At 45.3% G+C, this 16,506-nt stretch overlaps 1 protein-coding gene across 1 annotated transcript; it reads right to left on the minus strand.

Annotated features, from left to right (window-relative positions):
• Window positions 1-1,003: 1,003 nt before the first annotated feature.
• On the minus strand, window positions 1,004-4,609 carry LOC135560289 (mucin-1-like). The gene is given in 6 exon segments (XM_065002147.1): window positions 1,004-1,119; window positions 1,230-2,863; window positions 2,913-2,939; window positions 2,941-3,150; window positions 3,305-4,009; window positions 4,047-4,609. Coding segments are annotated over 6 exon segments (3,255 nt in total).
• Window positions 4,610-16,506: the final 11,897 nt, after the last annotated feature.

The raw sequence follows: 16,506 nt of genomic DNA on the forward strand, positions 1-16,506 counted from the left end.
AGACATCAGCATGAGGAATCAGAACCACAACACGGCAGGTTACTTCCTCCTCCCATGCTCTCTAGGGATTGGCTAATGGTGGGTGGATGCCAGAGAGAGATGTGTATCTGTCTGTGTTTAGGCTAAATGGTAGCTAGCCATCTGCAGAGCTCCCTGCTCTGCCTGGCTACCCTGTCCTGTTGACACTTTATTACATTAGCCTGGTCCATGTCAGCACACACACACACAGTCCCCACTCTTACACACACACACACAAACACACACACACACAGTCCCCACTCTCACACACACACACACACACACACACACAGTCCCCTCTCACACACACAAACACAGTCCCCACTCTCACACACCTAACAGTCAGTCTGACACTCTCTTACAGAGACAAACAAACATGAGTACCAGCATCTCTCAACCACCACAGGCCTGCACCCCCCCTCATCGTCTATCCTGAAGCCCAGACAAACAAACATGAGTACCAGCATCTCTCAACCACCACAGGCCTGCACCCCCCCTCATCGTCTATCCTGAAGCCCAGACAAACAAACATGAGTACCAGCATCTCTCAACCACCACAGGCCTGCACCCCCCCTCAACCACCACAGGCCTGCCCCCCCCTCGTCGTCAAAAGACAAACAAGCTACAGTACATCTCCCAGACAATCTGCAGTGCACTATGGGTATTGTAAAATAATTCATAAAAAGCCATCTAAAGACAGTCCCTGGTAATCCCTGAACATTTAGTTTGAGTTTAGTGGACAGACTGTCTGTCTGTTGTATTTTAAAGGTCATCCCATCTGTGATATCACTCAGTTACATACAGCCAGCGAGAGAGAGAGAGGCACACAGCGATAGACAGAAATAGAGCAAGAGAGAGAGAGACACGGGGTCTAACTTGAGTTATTGATCTAACCATAAGCAGAGTTGGGGGGGGACACAGGGCTCAGAGGAGAGTCAGGGGGGGGACAGGGCTCAGAGGAGAGTCCGGGGGGGGGACACAGGGCTCAGAGGAGAGTCCGGGGGAACACAGGGCTCAGAGGAGAGTTGGGGGACACAGGGCTCAGAGGAGAGTCAGGGGGGGACACAGGGCTCAGAGGAGAGTCCGGGGGGGGACACAGGGCTCAGAGGAGAGTCCGGGGGGGGACACAGGGCTCAGAGGAGAGGGGACACCCTACACTCCACACTCCCTGCCCACCCTCCAACCTCTGCTCTTTCACTGGCATCTCCAACCAGTCCAGCACAGAACTTCCTGCCAGCGGCAAATCACATGAGTCTCAGGAGGGGAAGTCATGGTGGCTTCCCTGTGGCTGGGCCTGTGGCTGGGCCTGTGGCTTCTCTGTGGCTGGGCCTGTGGCTTCTCTGTGGCTGGGCCTGTGGCTTCTCTGTGGCTGGGCTCTGTGGCTGGGCCTGTGGCTGGGACTGTGGCTGGGTCTGTGGCTGGGTCTGTGGCTGGGTCTGTGGCTGGGTCTGTGGCTGGGACTGTGGCTGGGCCTGTGGCTGGGCCTGTGGCTGGGCCTGTGGCTGGGACTATGGCTGGGACTCTGGCTGGGACTCTGGCTGGGACTCTGGCTGGGACTCTGGCTGGGACTCTGGCTGGGACTCTGGCTGGGACTCTGGCTGGGCCTCTGGCTTGGCCTGTGGCTGGGCCTGCGGCTTCTCTGTGGCTTCTCTGTGGCTTGGCCTGTGGCTTCTCTGTGGCTTGGCCTGTGGCTGGGCCTGTGGCTTCTCTGTGGATTGGCCTGTGGCTTATCTGTGGCTTGGCCTGTGGCTGGGCCTGCCTGCGGCTTCTCTGCTGGCCTGGCTCTCTGTGGCTTGGCCTGTGGCTGGGCCTGTGGCTTCTCTGTGGCTTGGCCTGTGGCTGGGCCTGCGGCTTCTCTGTGGCTGAGCCTGTGGCTTGGCCTGCGGCTTCTCTATGGCTGGGCCTGTGGCTTGGCCTGCGGCTTCTCTGTGGCTGGGCCTGTGGCTGGGCCTGGCTGGGCCTGTGGCTGGGCCTGTGGCTGGGACTGTGGCTGGGCCTGTGGCTGGGACTGTGGCTGGGACTGTGGCTGGGCCTCTGGCTGGGCCTCTGGCTGGGCCTCTGGCTGGGCCTCTGGCTTGGCCTGTGGCTGGGCCTGCGGCTTCTCTGTGGCTTCTCTGTGGCTTCTCTGTGGCTTGGCCTGTGGCTTCTCTGTGGCTGGGCCTGTGGATTGGCCTGTGGCTTATCTGTGGCTTGGCCTGTGGCTGGGCCTGTGGCTTCTCTGTGGCTTCTCTGTGGCTTCTCTGTGGCTTGGCCTGTGGCTGGGCCTGTGGCTTCTCTGTGGCTTGGCCTGTGGCTGGGCCTGCGGCTTCTCTGTGGCTTCTCTGTGGCTGGGACTGTGGCTGGGACTGTGGCTGGGACTGTGGCTGGGTCTGTGGCTGGGACTGTGGCTGGGACTGTGGCTGGGACTGTGGCTGGGACTGTGGCTGGGACTGTGGCTGGGGCCTGTGGCTGGGACTGTGGCTGGGACTGTGGCTGGGCCTGTGGCTGGGACTGTGGCTGGGACTGTGGCTGGGACTGTGGCTGGGACTGTGGCTGGGCCTGTGGCTGGGCCTGTGGCTTCTCTGTGGCTGGGCCTGTGGCTTCTCTGTGGCTGGGCCTGTGGCTGGGACTGTGGCTGGGCCTGTGGCTGGGACTGTGGCTGGGCCTGTGGCTTGGCCTGTGGCTGGGACTGTGGCTTGGCCTGTGGCTTGGCCTGCGGCTTCTCTGTGGCTGGGCCTGTGGCTGGGCCTGTGGCTGGGCCTGTGGCTGGGCCTGTGGCTTCGACTGCGGCTGGGCCTGTGGCTGGGACTGTGGCTGGGCCTGTGGCTTCTCTGTGGCTGGGCCTGTGGCTTCTCTGTGGCTGGGTCTGTGGCTGGGTCTGTGGCTGGGTCTGTGGCTGGGACTGTGGCTGGGACTGTGGCTGGGACTGTGGCTGGGGCCTGTGGCTGGGCCTGTGGCTGGGACTGTGGCTGGGACTGTGGCTGGGCCTGTGGCTGGGACTGTGGCTGGGCCTGTGGCTGGGCCTGTGGCTGGGACTGTGGCTGGGCCTGTGGCTGGGCCTGTGGCTGGGCCTGTGGCTTCTCTGTGGCTGGGCCTGTGGCTTCTCTGTGTCTGGGCCTGTGGCTGGGACTGTGGCTGGGCCTGTGGCTTGGCCTGTGGCTGGGACTGTGGCTTGGCCTGCGGCTTCTCTGTGGCTGGGCCTGTGGCTGGGCCTGTGGCTTCTCTGTGGCTGGGACTGCGGCTGGGCCTGTGGCTGGGACTGCGGCTGGGCCTGTGGCTGGGACTGTGGCTGGGCCTGTGGCCTCACTGTGGCTGGGCCTGTGGCTGGGACTGTGGCTGGGCCTGTGGCTGGGCCTGTGGCTTGGCCTGTGGCTTGGCCTGCGGCTTCTCTGTGGCTGAGCCTGTGGCTTGGCCTGCGGCTTCTCTATGGCTGGGCCTGTGGCTGGGACTCTGGCTGGGACTCTGGCTGGGACTCTGGCTGGGACTCTGGCTGGGACTCTGGCTGGGACTCTGGCTGGGACTCTGGCTGGGACTCTGGCTGGGCCTGTGGCTGGGCCTGCGGCTTCTCTGTGGCTTCTCTGTGGCTTGGCCTGTGGCTTCTCTGTGGCTTGGCCTGTGGCTGGGCCTGTGGCTTCTCTGTGGATTGGCCTGTGGCTTATCTGTGGCTTGGCCTGTGGCTGGGCCTGTGGCTTCTCTGTGGCTTCTCTGTGGCTTGGCCTGTGGCTGGGCCTGTGGCTTCTCTGTGGCTTGGCCTGTGGCTGGGCCTGCGGCTTCTCTGTGGCTGAGCCTGTGGCTGGGCCTGTGGCTTGGCCTGTGGCTGGGACTGTGGCTTGGCCTGCGGCTTCTCTGTGGCTGGGCCTGTGGCTGGGCCTGTGGCTGGGCCTGCGGCTTCTCTGTGGCTGGGACTGCGGCTGGGCCTGTGGCTGGGACTGTGGCTGGGACTGTGGCTGGGCCTGTGGCCTCACTGTGGCTGGGCCTGTGGCTGGGACTGTGGCTGGGCCTGTGGCTGGGCCTGTGGTTGGGACTGTGGCTGGGACTGTGGCTGGGACTGTGGCTTGGCCTGTGGCTTGGCCTGCGGCTTCTCTGTGGCTGAGCCTGTGGCTTGGCCTGCGGCTTCTCTATGGCTGGGCCTGTGGCTGGGCCTGTGGCTGGGACTGTGGCTTCTCTGTGGCTGGGCCTGTGGCTGGGCCTGTGGCTGGGCCTGTGGCTGGGACTGTGGCTGGGACTGTGGCTGGGCCTGTGGCTGGGACTGTGGCTGGGACTGTGGCTGGGCCTCTGGCTTGGCCTGTGGCTGGGCCTGCGGCTTCTCTGTGGCTTCTCTGTGGCTTGGCCTGTGGCTTCTCTGTGGCTTGGCCTGTGGCTGGGCCTGTGGCTTCTCTGTGGCTTGGCCTGTGGCTGGGCCTGTGGCTTCTCTGTGGATTGGCCTGTGGCTTATCTGTGGCTTGGCCTGTGGCTGGGCCTGTGGCTTCTCTGTGGCTTGGCCTGTGGCTGGGCCTGTGGCTTCTCTGTGGCTTGGCCTGTGGCTGGGCCTGCGGCTTCTCTGTGGCTGGGCCTGTGGCTGGGCCTGCGGCTTCTCTGTGGCTTGGCCTGTGGCTGGGGGTAACAGTGACATCACCTTGACCCGGCTCTTTCGGTTGGATTTGCATCACCATGAAGGCATGTGAACCTCTGGGAGCGGCAGAGACAGCAAAGCCACAAGTCTACACTAAATTTACGACAGTAAAAAGGACTAATGCCAGAGGGCGACGGATTAACACGGCTTGACGAAGACTATGAATAGACACCGACAGCTTCTATCGATTCATAATTCGACTACTATAGATACATTCATTCTACTACTACTAAAACTACTACTACTAAAACTACTACTACTATAGATACATTCATTCTACTACTACTACTATAGATACATTCATTCTACTACTACTACTATAAATACATTCATTCTACTACTACTATAGATACATTCATTCTACTACTACTACTACTACTACTACTACTATAGATACATTCATTATACTACTACTATAGATACATTCATTCTACTACTACTACTACTATAGATACATTCATTATACTACTACTACTATAGATACATTCATTCTACTACTACTACTACTACTACTACTACTACTACTACTACTACTACTACTATAGATACATTCATTATACTACTACTATAGATACATTCATTCTACTACTACTACTACTATAGATACATTCATTCTACTACTATAGATACATTCATACTACTATAAATACATTACTACTACTACTATAGATACATTCATTCTACTACTACTACTACTACTACTACTATAGATACATTCATTATACTACTACTATAGATACACTACTACTACTACTATAGATACATTCATTATACTACTACTACTATAGATACATTCATTCTACTACTACTACTACTACTACTACTATAGATACATTCATTATACTACTACTATAGATACATTCATTCTACTACTACTACTACTACTATAGATACATTCATTCTACTACTACTACTACTATAGATACATTCATTCTACTACTACTACTACTACTACTACTACTATAGATACATTCATTCTACTACTACTATAGATACATTCATTCTACTACTACTACTACTATAGATACATTCATTCTACTACTACAGATACATTCATTCTACTACTACTACTACTACTACTACTACTACTATACTACAGATACATTCATTATACTACTACAACTACTACTACTACTACTACTATAGATACATTCATTCTACTACTACTACTACTACTACTATAGATACATTCATTCTACTACTATAGATACATTCATTCTACTACTACTGCTACTACTACTACTACTACTATAGATACATTCATTCTACTACTACTATAGATACATTCATTCTACTACTACAGATACATTCATTCTACTACTACTACTACTACTATAGATACATTCATTCTACTACTACTACTATAGATACATTCATTCTACTACTACTACTACTACTACTATAGATACATTCATTCTACTACTACTACTACTACAGATACATTCATTCTACTACTACTACTACTACAGATACATTCATTCTACTACTACTACTACAGATACATTCATTCTACTACTACTACTACTACTACTACTACTACTACTACTACTATTATAGATACATTCATTCTACTACTACTACTGCTACTACTACTATAGATACATTCATTCTACTACTACTACTACTACTATAGATACATTCATTCTACTACTACTACTACTACTACTACTACTAGATACATTCATTCTACTACTACTACTATAGATACATTCATTCTACTACTACTACTACTACTACTACTACTATAGATTCATTCATTCTACTACTACTACAGATACATTCATTCTACTACTACAGATACATTCTACTACTACAGATACATACATACATTCATTCATTCTACTACTACTACTATAGATACATTCATTCTACTACTACTACTACTACTACTATAGATACATTCATTCTACTACTACTACTATAGATTCATTCATTCTACTACTACTACTACTATAGATTCATTCATTCTACTACTACTACTATAGATTCATTCATTCTACTACTACTACAGATTCATTCATTCTACTACTACTATAGATTCATTCATTCTACTACTACTATAGATTCATTCATTCTACTACTACTATAGATTCATTCTACTACTACTACAGATACATTCTACTACTACTACTACTACTACATTCATTCTACTACTACATTCATTCTACTACTACATTCATTCTACTACTACATTCATTCTACTACTACTACTACTACTACTACTACTACTATAGATACATACATTCATTCATTCTACTACTACTATAGATACATTCATTCTACTACTACTACTATAGATTCATTCATTCATTCATTCTACTACATTACTACTTACTACTACTACTACTACTACTACTACTACTACTACTACTACTATAGATACATTCATTCTACTACTACTTCTACTACTATAGATTCATTCATTCTACTACTACTACTACTACTTCTACTACTATAGATTCATTCATTCTACTACTACTACTACTACTACTACTACTATAGATACATTCATTCTACTACTATAGATACATTCATTCTACTACTATAGATTCATTCTACTACTACTACTACTACTACTACTACTATAGATACATTCATTCTACTACTATAGATTCATTCTACTACTACTACTATAGATTCATTCTACTACTACTACTACTACTACTACTACTACAACATTCATTCTACTACTACTATAGATACATTCATTCTACTACTACTACTACTACTATAGATACATTCATTCTACTACTATAGATACATTCATTCTACTACTATAGATACATTCATTCTACTACTATAGATACATTCATTCTACTACTATAGATACATTCATTCTACTTAAATAACTAGATTATATGGTTTAGGGTCCATACAAAATATTCCAAATTGATCATGACAGCTTCTGTCAATATTTACATTTTAGTCCCTCAGCAGACGCTCTTGTCCAGAGTGACTTACAACAGTGACTTTTCATACAGATATCTATAGATATATTCTACATATAGAACTGTATAAGCTACAGCCATTCATACAACACGATGCATTTCACACAGACACCTGACTGTCAATTCGTATTCTACTTACAAACGACTATAGCAAGCTACAAACAGACACTCTGGGTCAAAATAGAAGTGTTTTAAAATGTTGGGTGGCTCGCCGTCCATTGCCTCGATACCCATTTACAGCTAGACCCCCCCCCCCCCCCCGGTAGATCTGGGTTAGGGTTTGAGTGACAGCTCGACCCCCCCCGGTAGATCTGGGTTAGGGTTTGAGTGACAGCTAGACCCCCCGGTAGATCTGGGTTAGGGTTTGAGTGACAGCTAGACCCCCTCCCCCAGTAGATCTGGGTTAGGGTTTGAGTGACAGCTAGACCCCCTCCCCAGTAGATCTGGGTTAGGGTTTGAGTGACAGCTAGACCCCCTCCCCAGTAGATCTGGGTTAGGGTTTGAGTGACAGCTAGACACCCCCTCCTCCCCCCGGTAGATCTGGGTCAGGGTTTGAGTGACAGCTCGACCCCCACATTAGAGATTCAGTAGACTCTGTACATGAGTGTTTCAGTAGACTGTACATTAGAGATTCAGTAGACTGAACATGAGTGTTTCAGTAGACTGTACATTAGAGATTCAGTAGACTGTACATTAGAGATTCAGTAGACTGAACATGAGTGTTTCAGTAGACTGTACATTAGAGATTCGGTAGACTGTACATTAGAGATTCAGTAGACTGTACATGTGTGTTTCAGTAGACTGTACATTAGAGATTCAGTAGACTGTACATGTGTGTTTCAGTAGACTGTACATTAGTGTTTCCATTAGGCCTAAATCCAAATACTTATTTTCCACCATAATTTACAAAAATATTCATAAAAAATCCTACAATGTGATTTTCTGGATATTTTATCTCTCATTTTGACAGTCATAGTTGAAGTGTACCTATGATGAAAATTACAGGCCTCTCTCATATTTTTAAGTGGGAGAACTTGCACAATTGGTGGCTGACTAAATACTTTTTTGCCCCACTGTATCGTATGTATGTATGTATGTATGTATGTATGTATGTATGTATGTATGTATATGTATGTATATACAGTGCCTTGTGAAAGTATTCGGCCCCCTTGAACTTTGCGACCTTTTGCCACATTTCAGGCTTCAAACATAAAGATATAAAACTGTATTTTTTTGTGAAGAATCAACAACAAGTGGGACGACATTTATTGGATATTTCAAACTTTTTTAACAAATCAAAAACTGAAAAATTGGCACGCCCAATGCCATTTACAACGTCACGCTATACAGGTTCTGCTTATGCTATTATTTATTAAGGCAGACAACTTCCCACTAATGCTACAGATAACCTAGGTATTACTATAGATAACCTAGGTATTACTACAGTATCCTATACTACTACAGAGACCTAGGTATTACTACAGAGACCTAGGTATTACTACAGAGACCTAGGTATTACTACAGTATCCTATACTACTACAGAGACCTAGGTATTACTACAGAGACCTAGGTATTACTACAGTATCCTATACTACTACAGAGACCTAGGTATTACTACAGAGACCTAGGTATTACTACAGTATCCTATACTACTACAGAGACCTAGGTATTACTACAGAGACCTAGGTATTACTACAGAGACCTAGGTATTACTACAGTATCCTATACTACTACAGAGACCTAGGTATTACTACAGAGACCTAGGTATTACTACAGAGACCTAGGTATTACTACAGTATCCTATACTACTACAGAGACCTAGGTATTACTACAGAGACCTAGGTATTACTACAGTATCCTATACTACTACAGAGACCTAGGTATTACTATAGATAACCTAGGTATTACTACAGTATCCTATACTACTACAGAGACCTAGGTATTACCACAGAGACCTAGGTATTACTACAGTATCCTATACTACTACAGAGACCTAGGTATTACTACATATAACCTAGGTATTACTACAGAGTCCTAGGTATTACTACAGTATCCTATACTACTACAGAGACCTAGGTATTACTACAGAGACCTAGGTATTACTACAGTATCCTATACTACTACAGAGACCTAGGTATTACTACAGAGACCTATGTATTACTACAGAGACCTAGGTATTACTACAGAGACCTAGGTATTACTACAGAGACCTAGGTATTACTACAGAGACATAGGTATTACTACAGAGACTTAGGTATTACTACAGTATCCTATACTACTACAGAGACCTAGGTATTACTACAGAGACCTAGGTATTACTACAGAGACCTAGGTATTACTACAGAGACCTAGGTATTACTACAGTATCCTATACTACTACAGAGACCTAGGTATTACTACAGAGACCTAGGTATTACTATAGATAACCTAGGTATTACTATAGATAACCTAGGTATTACTACAGAGACCTAGGTATTACTACAGTATCCTATACTACTACAGAGACCTAGGTATTACTATAGATAACCTAGGTATTACTACAGTATCCTATACTACTACAGAGACCTAGGTATTTATCCACAGAGACCTAGGTATTACAGTATCCTATACTACTACAGAGACCTAGGTATTACCTATATCCTACTACAGAGACCTAGGTATTACTACAGAGACCTAGGTATTACTACAGAGACCTAGGTATTACTACAGAGACCTAGGTATTACTAGAGACCTAGGTATTACTACAGTATCCTATACAGAGACCTACTACAGAGACCTAGGTATACAGAGACCTACTACAGAGACCTAGGTATTACTACAGAGACCTAGGTATTACTACACAGAGACCTAGGTATTACTACAGTATCCCTATACAGAGACCTATTACAGAGACCTACAGAGACCTAGGTATTACTACAGAGACCTAGGTATTACTACAGAGACCTAGGTATTACTACAGAGACCTAGGTATTACTACTACAGTGACCTAGGTATTATGCAGAGACCTAGGTATTACTACAGAGACCTAGGTATTACAGAGACCTAGGTATTACTACAGAGACCTAGGTATTACTACAGAGACCTAGGTATTACAGTATCCTATACTACTACAGAGACCTGGGTATTACTACAGAGACCTAGGTATTACTACAGAGACCTAGGTATTACTACAGAGACCTAGGTATTACTACAGAGACCTAGGTATTACTACAGAGACCTAGGTATTACTACAGAGACCTAGGTATTACTACAGAGACCTAGGTATTACTACAGTATCCTATACTACTACAGAGACCTAGGTATTACTACAGAGACCTAGGTATTACTACAGAGACCTAGGTATTACTACAGAGACCTAGGTATTACTACAGAGACCTAGGTATTACTACAGAGACCTAGGTATTACTACAGAGACCTAGGTATTACTACAGTATCCTATACTACTACAGAGACCTAGGTATTACTACAGAGACCTAGGTATTACTACAGAGACCTAGGTATTACTACAGAGACCTAGGTATTACTACAGTATCCTATACTACTACAGAGACCTAGGTATTACTACAGAGACCTAGGTATTACTATAGATAACCTAGGTATTACTACAGATAACCTAGGTATTACTACAGAGACCTAGGTATTACCACAGAGACCTAGGTATTACTACAGAGACCTAGGTATTACTACAGAGACCTAGGTATTACTACAGTATCCTATACTACTACAGAGACCTAGGTATTACTACATAGTCCTAGGTATTACTACAGTATCCTATACTACTACAGAGACATAGGTATTACTACAGTATCCTATACTACTACAGAGACATAGGTATTACTACAGAGACCTAGGTATTACTACAGTATCCTATACTACTACAGAGACCTAGGTATTACTACAGTATCCTATACTACTACAGAGACATAGGTATTACTACAGAGACCTAGGTATTACTACAGTATCCTATACTACTACAGAGACATAGGTATTACTACAGTATCCTATGCTACTACAGAGACATAGGTATTACTACAGAGACCTAGGTATTACTACAGTATCCTATACTACTACAGAGACCTAGGTATTACTACAGAGACCTAGGTATTACTACAGTATCCTATACTACTACAGAGACCTAGGTATTACTACAGTATCCTATACTACTACAGAGACCTAGGTATTACTACAGAGACCTAGGTATTACTAGAGACCTAGGTATTACTACAGTATCCTATACTACTACAGAGACCTAGGTATTACTACAGAGACCTAGGTATTACTACAGAGACCTAGGTATTACTACAGAGACCTAGGTATTACTAGAGATCTAGGTATTACTAGAGACCTAGGTATTACTACAGTATCCTACACTACTACAGAGACCTAGGTATTACTACAGAGACCTAGGTATTACTACAGAGACCTAGGTATTACTACAGAGACCTAGGTATTACTACAGAGACCTAGGTATTACTACAGAGACCTAGGTATTACTAGAGACCTAGGTATTACTACAGTATCCTATACTACTACAGAGACCTATACTACTACAGAGACCTAGGTATTACTACAGAGACCTAGGTATTACTACAGAGACCTAGGTATTACTACAGAGACCTAGGTATTACTACAGAGACCTAGGTATTACTACAGAGACCTAGGTATTACTACAGTATCCTATACTACTACAGAGACCTAGGTATTACTACAGAGACCTAGGTATTACTACAGAGACATAGGTATTACTACAGAGACCTAGGTATTACTACAGTATCCTATACTACTACAGAGACATAGGTATTACTACAGTATCCTATACTACTACAGAGACATAGGTATTACTACAGAGACCTAGGTATTACTACAGTATCCTATACTACTACAGAGACCTAGGTATTACTACAGTATCCTATACTACTACAGAGACATAGGTATTACTACAGAGACCTAGGTATTACTACAGTATCCTATACTACTACAGAGACATAGGTATTACTACAGTATCCTATACTACTACAGAGACATAGGTATTACTACAGAGACCTAGGTATTACTACAGTATCCTATACTACTACAGAGACCTAGGTATTACTACAGAGACCTAGGTATTACTACAGTATCCTATACTACTACAGAGACCTAGGTATTACTACAGTATCCTATACTACTACAGAGACCTAGGTATTACTACAGAGACCTAGGTATTACTACAGAGACCTAGGTATTACTACAGAGACCTAGGTATTACTACAGAGACCTAGGTATTACTACAGAGACCTAGGTATTACTACAGAGACCTAGGTATTACTACAGAGTCCTAGGTATTACTACAGAGACCTAGGTATTACTACAGAGACCTAGGTATTACTACAGAGACCTAGGTATTACTACAGAGACCTAGGTATTACTACAGAGACCAAGGTATTATAACAATATAACTGAGTGGTGAGGAGCAGACCATTTTATTGAATGTATATGACAGCTCCCCGAACCACAAGAATTTTGAACGCTCTGAGGCCGCAGTCGGAGGCCGTAGTCGGCTTGACCATGCAAAGCCTTCACAGGTCATGTCTGAGCCTCTCTCCCCCTGGTCTCACCCACCCCAAAATATTTAACACTACAAACCTCTAATTCAGACTTGGACCATGACAGCAGAGAGTACAGCAACACATCTTCTGGGAGGCAGAGCACACACACACACACACACACACTTCCCAAACCTGTCAACAGAGCCACTGTAATAAGATAACAGTCAGTGGCCACAAGACACAAATACAGTGAGAAGAAAATCCCTCCAACAGACCAATGTCTTGTTTTGACACAGGAAGCGGCGCAGGTCCTAATCCAGGCACTTGTCATCTCCCGTCTGGATTACTGCAACTCGCTGTTGGCTGGGCTCCCTGCCTGTGCCATTAAACCCCTACAACTCATCCAGAACGCCGCAGCCCGTCTGGTGTTCAACCTTCCCAAGTTCTCTCACGTCACCCCGCTCCTCCGCTCCCTCCACTGGCTTCCAGTTGAAGCTCGCATCCGCTACAAGACCATGGTGCTTGCCTACGGAGCTGTGAGGGGAACGGCACCTCAGTACCTCCAGGCTCTGATCAGGCCCTACACCCAAACAAGGGCACTGCGTTCATCCACCTCTGGCCTGCTCGCCTCCCTACCACTGAGGAAGTACAGTTCCCGCTCAGCCCAGTCAAAACTGTTCGCTGCTCTGGCCCCCCAATGGTGGAACAAACTCCCTCACGACGCCAGGACAGCGGAGTCAATCACCACCTTCCGGAGACACCTGAAACCCCACCTCTTTAAGGAATACCTAGGATAGGATAAAGTAATCCCTCTCACCCCCCCCTCCCCCTGAAAAGATTTAGATGCACTACTGTTCCACTGGAGGTCATAAGGTGAATGCACCAATTTGTAAGTCGCTCTGGATAAGAGCGTCTGCTAAATGACTTAAATGTAAATGTAAATGTAAATGTTTTGAAACGACTGGTGACCGAGGCGTTCAGAGTGCAGTCTAAGGGCCACAAATCTGTGTGTAAACAATGAGTTGGATCATTGCTACGCAAAGTGTGAGATATATCAATATACACATTTGCTTGAGAGTTAAAATGTAGGCACAGCCATGACCATGCGTATTGTACAGTAGCATTATGGAACTGCTTGTCAAGTAGCCTAGGGAATGGGGAAAATATATTCTGAAAATTTTTGAAATTGAGAGTATTAAGTGAATCATTTCTGGATTTAATTGTACTTCCATTTTCCAACATACACTATAAATAAATAAAATATATAAATAAATAATAAAAATAAATAATAAAAATATAAATACATTTTATAAATAAATAAATAATATAAATACACAAAATATGTGGACATCCCACAGTGGATACAGGTATTTCAGTTACACCCGTTGCTGACAGGTGCATAGCATTTATGACGACGTGGGTGTCGTCTATTGCTCCGATCGTATTGGGGAACACATTGATGGTAACAACAACCTGGTGCTTCCGAGTGGCACTGCATCTCAGAGGCGTCCCTACAGTCCCTGGTTCGAATCCAGGCTGTATCACGTCCGGCCGTGATTTTTAGTCCCATAGGGCAGCGCACAATTGGGCCAGGGTAGTCCCGGGTTTGGCCAGGGTAGGCTGTCATTGTAAATAAGAATTTGTTCTTAACTGACTTACCTAGTTAAATTAAGGTTACATTTCAAAAATTAAATAAAAACCTGTTGTGCGATAGTGAATGGAAATTGTACGTTACTATTCGTTTCCCTAATGATTGCAACCAAAACAATGGCTCATCGAGGGCTGTGAAACGACGAACGGCAAGATCCCGCTCAAAAGTGCTTGATGCCAAAAACCTGAGGGTGGACTGCACTTGGATGTGCACCGGAATGGCTTGCCTTTCTAACATAAGTCTTAAATCCTGGCAAAAATCCTATAAGATTAGTTTTGGTAAACGATATCTGACGAGCCAATCTGTACTTCATTTTTGTACTGTACTATATATGGACTACTATCGTATGGAATGTATTAATGTCATCAAATGATAGGATATAGCTTGACCAAAGTAAGTGAACACTTGCTCATCGAACATCTCATTCCAAAATCAAGGGCATTCCTAAGGAGTTTATCCCTCCATTTGCTGCTATAACAGCCTCCACTCTTCTGGGAAGGCTTTCCACTAGATGTAGGAACATTGCTGCTATAACAGCCTCCACTCTTCTGGGAAGGCTTTCCACTAGATGTAGGAACATTGCTGCTATAACAGCCTCCACTCTTCTGGGAAGGCTTTCCACTAGATGTTGGAACATTACTGTGGGGACTTGCTTCCATTCAGCCACAAGATGTTGGGCGATTAGGCCTGGCTCGCAGTCGGTGTTCCAATTCATCCAAAGGTGTGCAATTGAGTTGAGGTCAGGGCTGTATGGACCTCGCTTTGTGCACGGGGACATTGTCATGTTGAAACAGGACAGGGCCTTCCCCAAACTGTTGCCACAAAGTTGGAAGCACAGAATCATCTAGAATGTCAATGTATGCTGTGGCGTTAAGATTTCTCTTCAATGGAACTATAAGGGGCATGAACCATGAAAAACAGCCCCAGACCATTATCCCTCTGTTAGAGGAAAATATAGTTTAGATGATCAATTATGTATACATTAATGATTAGAACCATTTATGCTAATACTATTATGTTATGATTTGAAAAGTATGGGTTCTTAATTGTACTGTTACTGAAAATGTAAGCAGAAATGAATTGTGTCTGTGTCTCCTGGGAAAGTTTAAGAAGGAGGGATAAGATAGTTTTTCAAACAGATAAGAATGTTTTGGTTGGATTCCATTAGGGGAGAGAAGTATATCCTTTAGACAGGTTGGAATGTAGTTTATGAGGGGAGTGAAACTATCTCCAGGACCGAATACTATGCCATTGTAAGGCTGGGAGAGGGTGTGAAACTGATGACGTCATTTTATGTCTTCTTTAATGTTCTTTGTATTTTGGGTCAGTACTCTCTGGAATTAAACGCTCTTTACCTGGCTTTTAAGACTGGTCTCGATCTACTTCATGCATAATTAATGAACTTACACCTCATTAATGAATAGAAACGAGTGTGAAATTGGTTTTGGCAATTAAAGCATAGAGGAATCTAAAATTCCTCTATCACCCTCCTCCTCTAAACTTTACAGTTGGCACGATGCATTCTGGCAGGTTCCGTCCTCCTGGCACCCCCCAAACCCAGATTAGTCCGTCGGACTGCCAGATGGTGAAGCGTGATTCGTCACCAGAGAATGAGTTTCCACTGCTCCAGATTCCAATGGCGGCAAGCTTTACACCACTCCAGCCGACGCTTGGCATTGCGTATGGTGATCTTAGGCTTGTGTGCGGCCATCAAAACCCATTTCATTAAGCTCCCGACGAACAATTATTGTGCGGACGTTGCTACCAGAG

The sequence above is a fragment of the Oncorhynchus nerka genome, linkage group LG15, assembly GCF_034236695.1.
Source record: "Oncorhynchus nerka isolate Pitt River linkage group LG15, Oner_Uvic_2.0, whole genome shotgun sequence".
NCBI lineage: Eukaryota > Metazoa > Chordata > Actinopteri > Salmoniformes > Salmonidae > Oncorhynchus > Oncorhynchus nerka.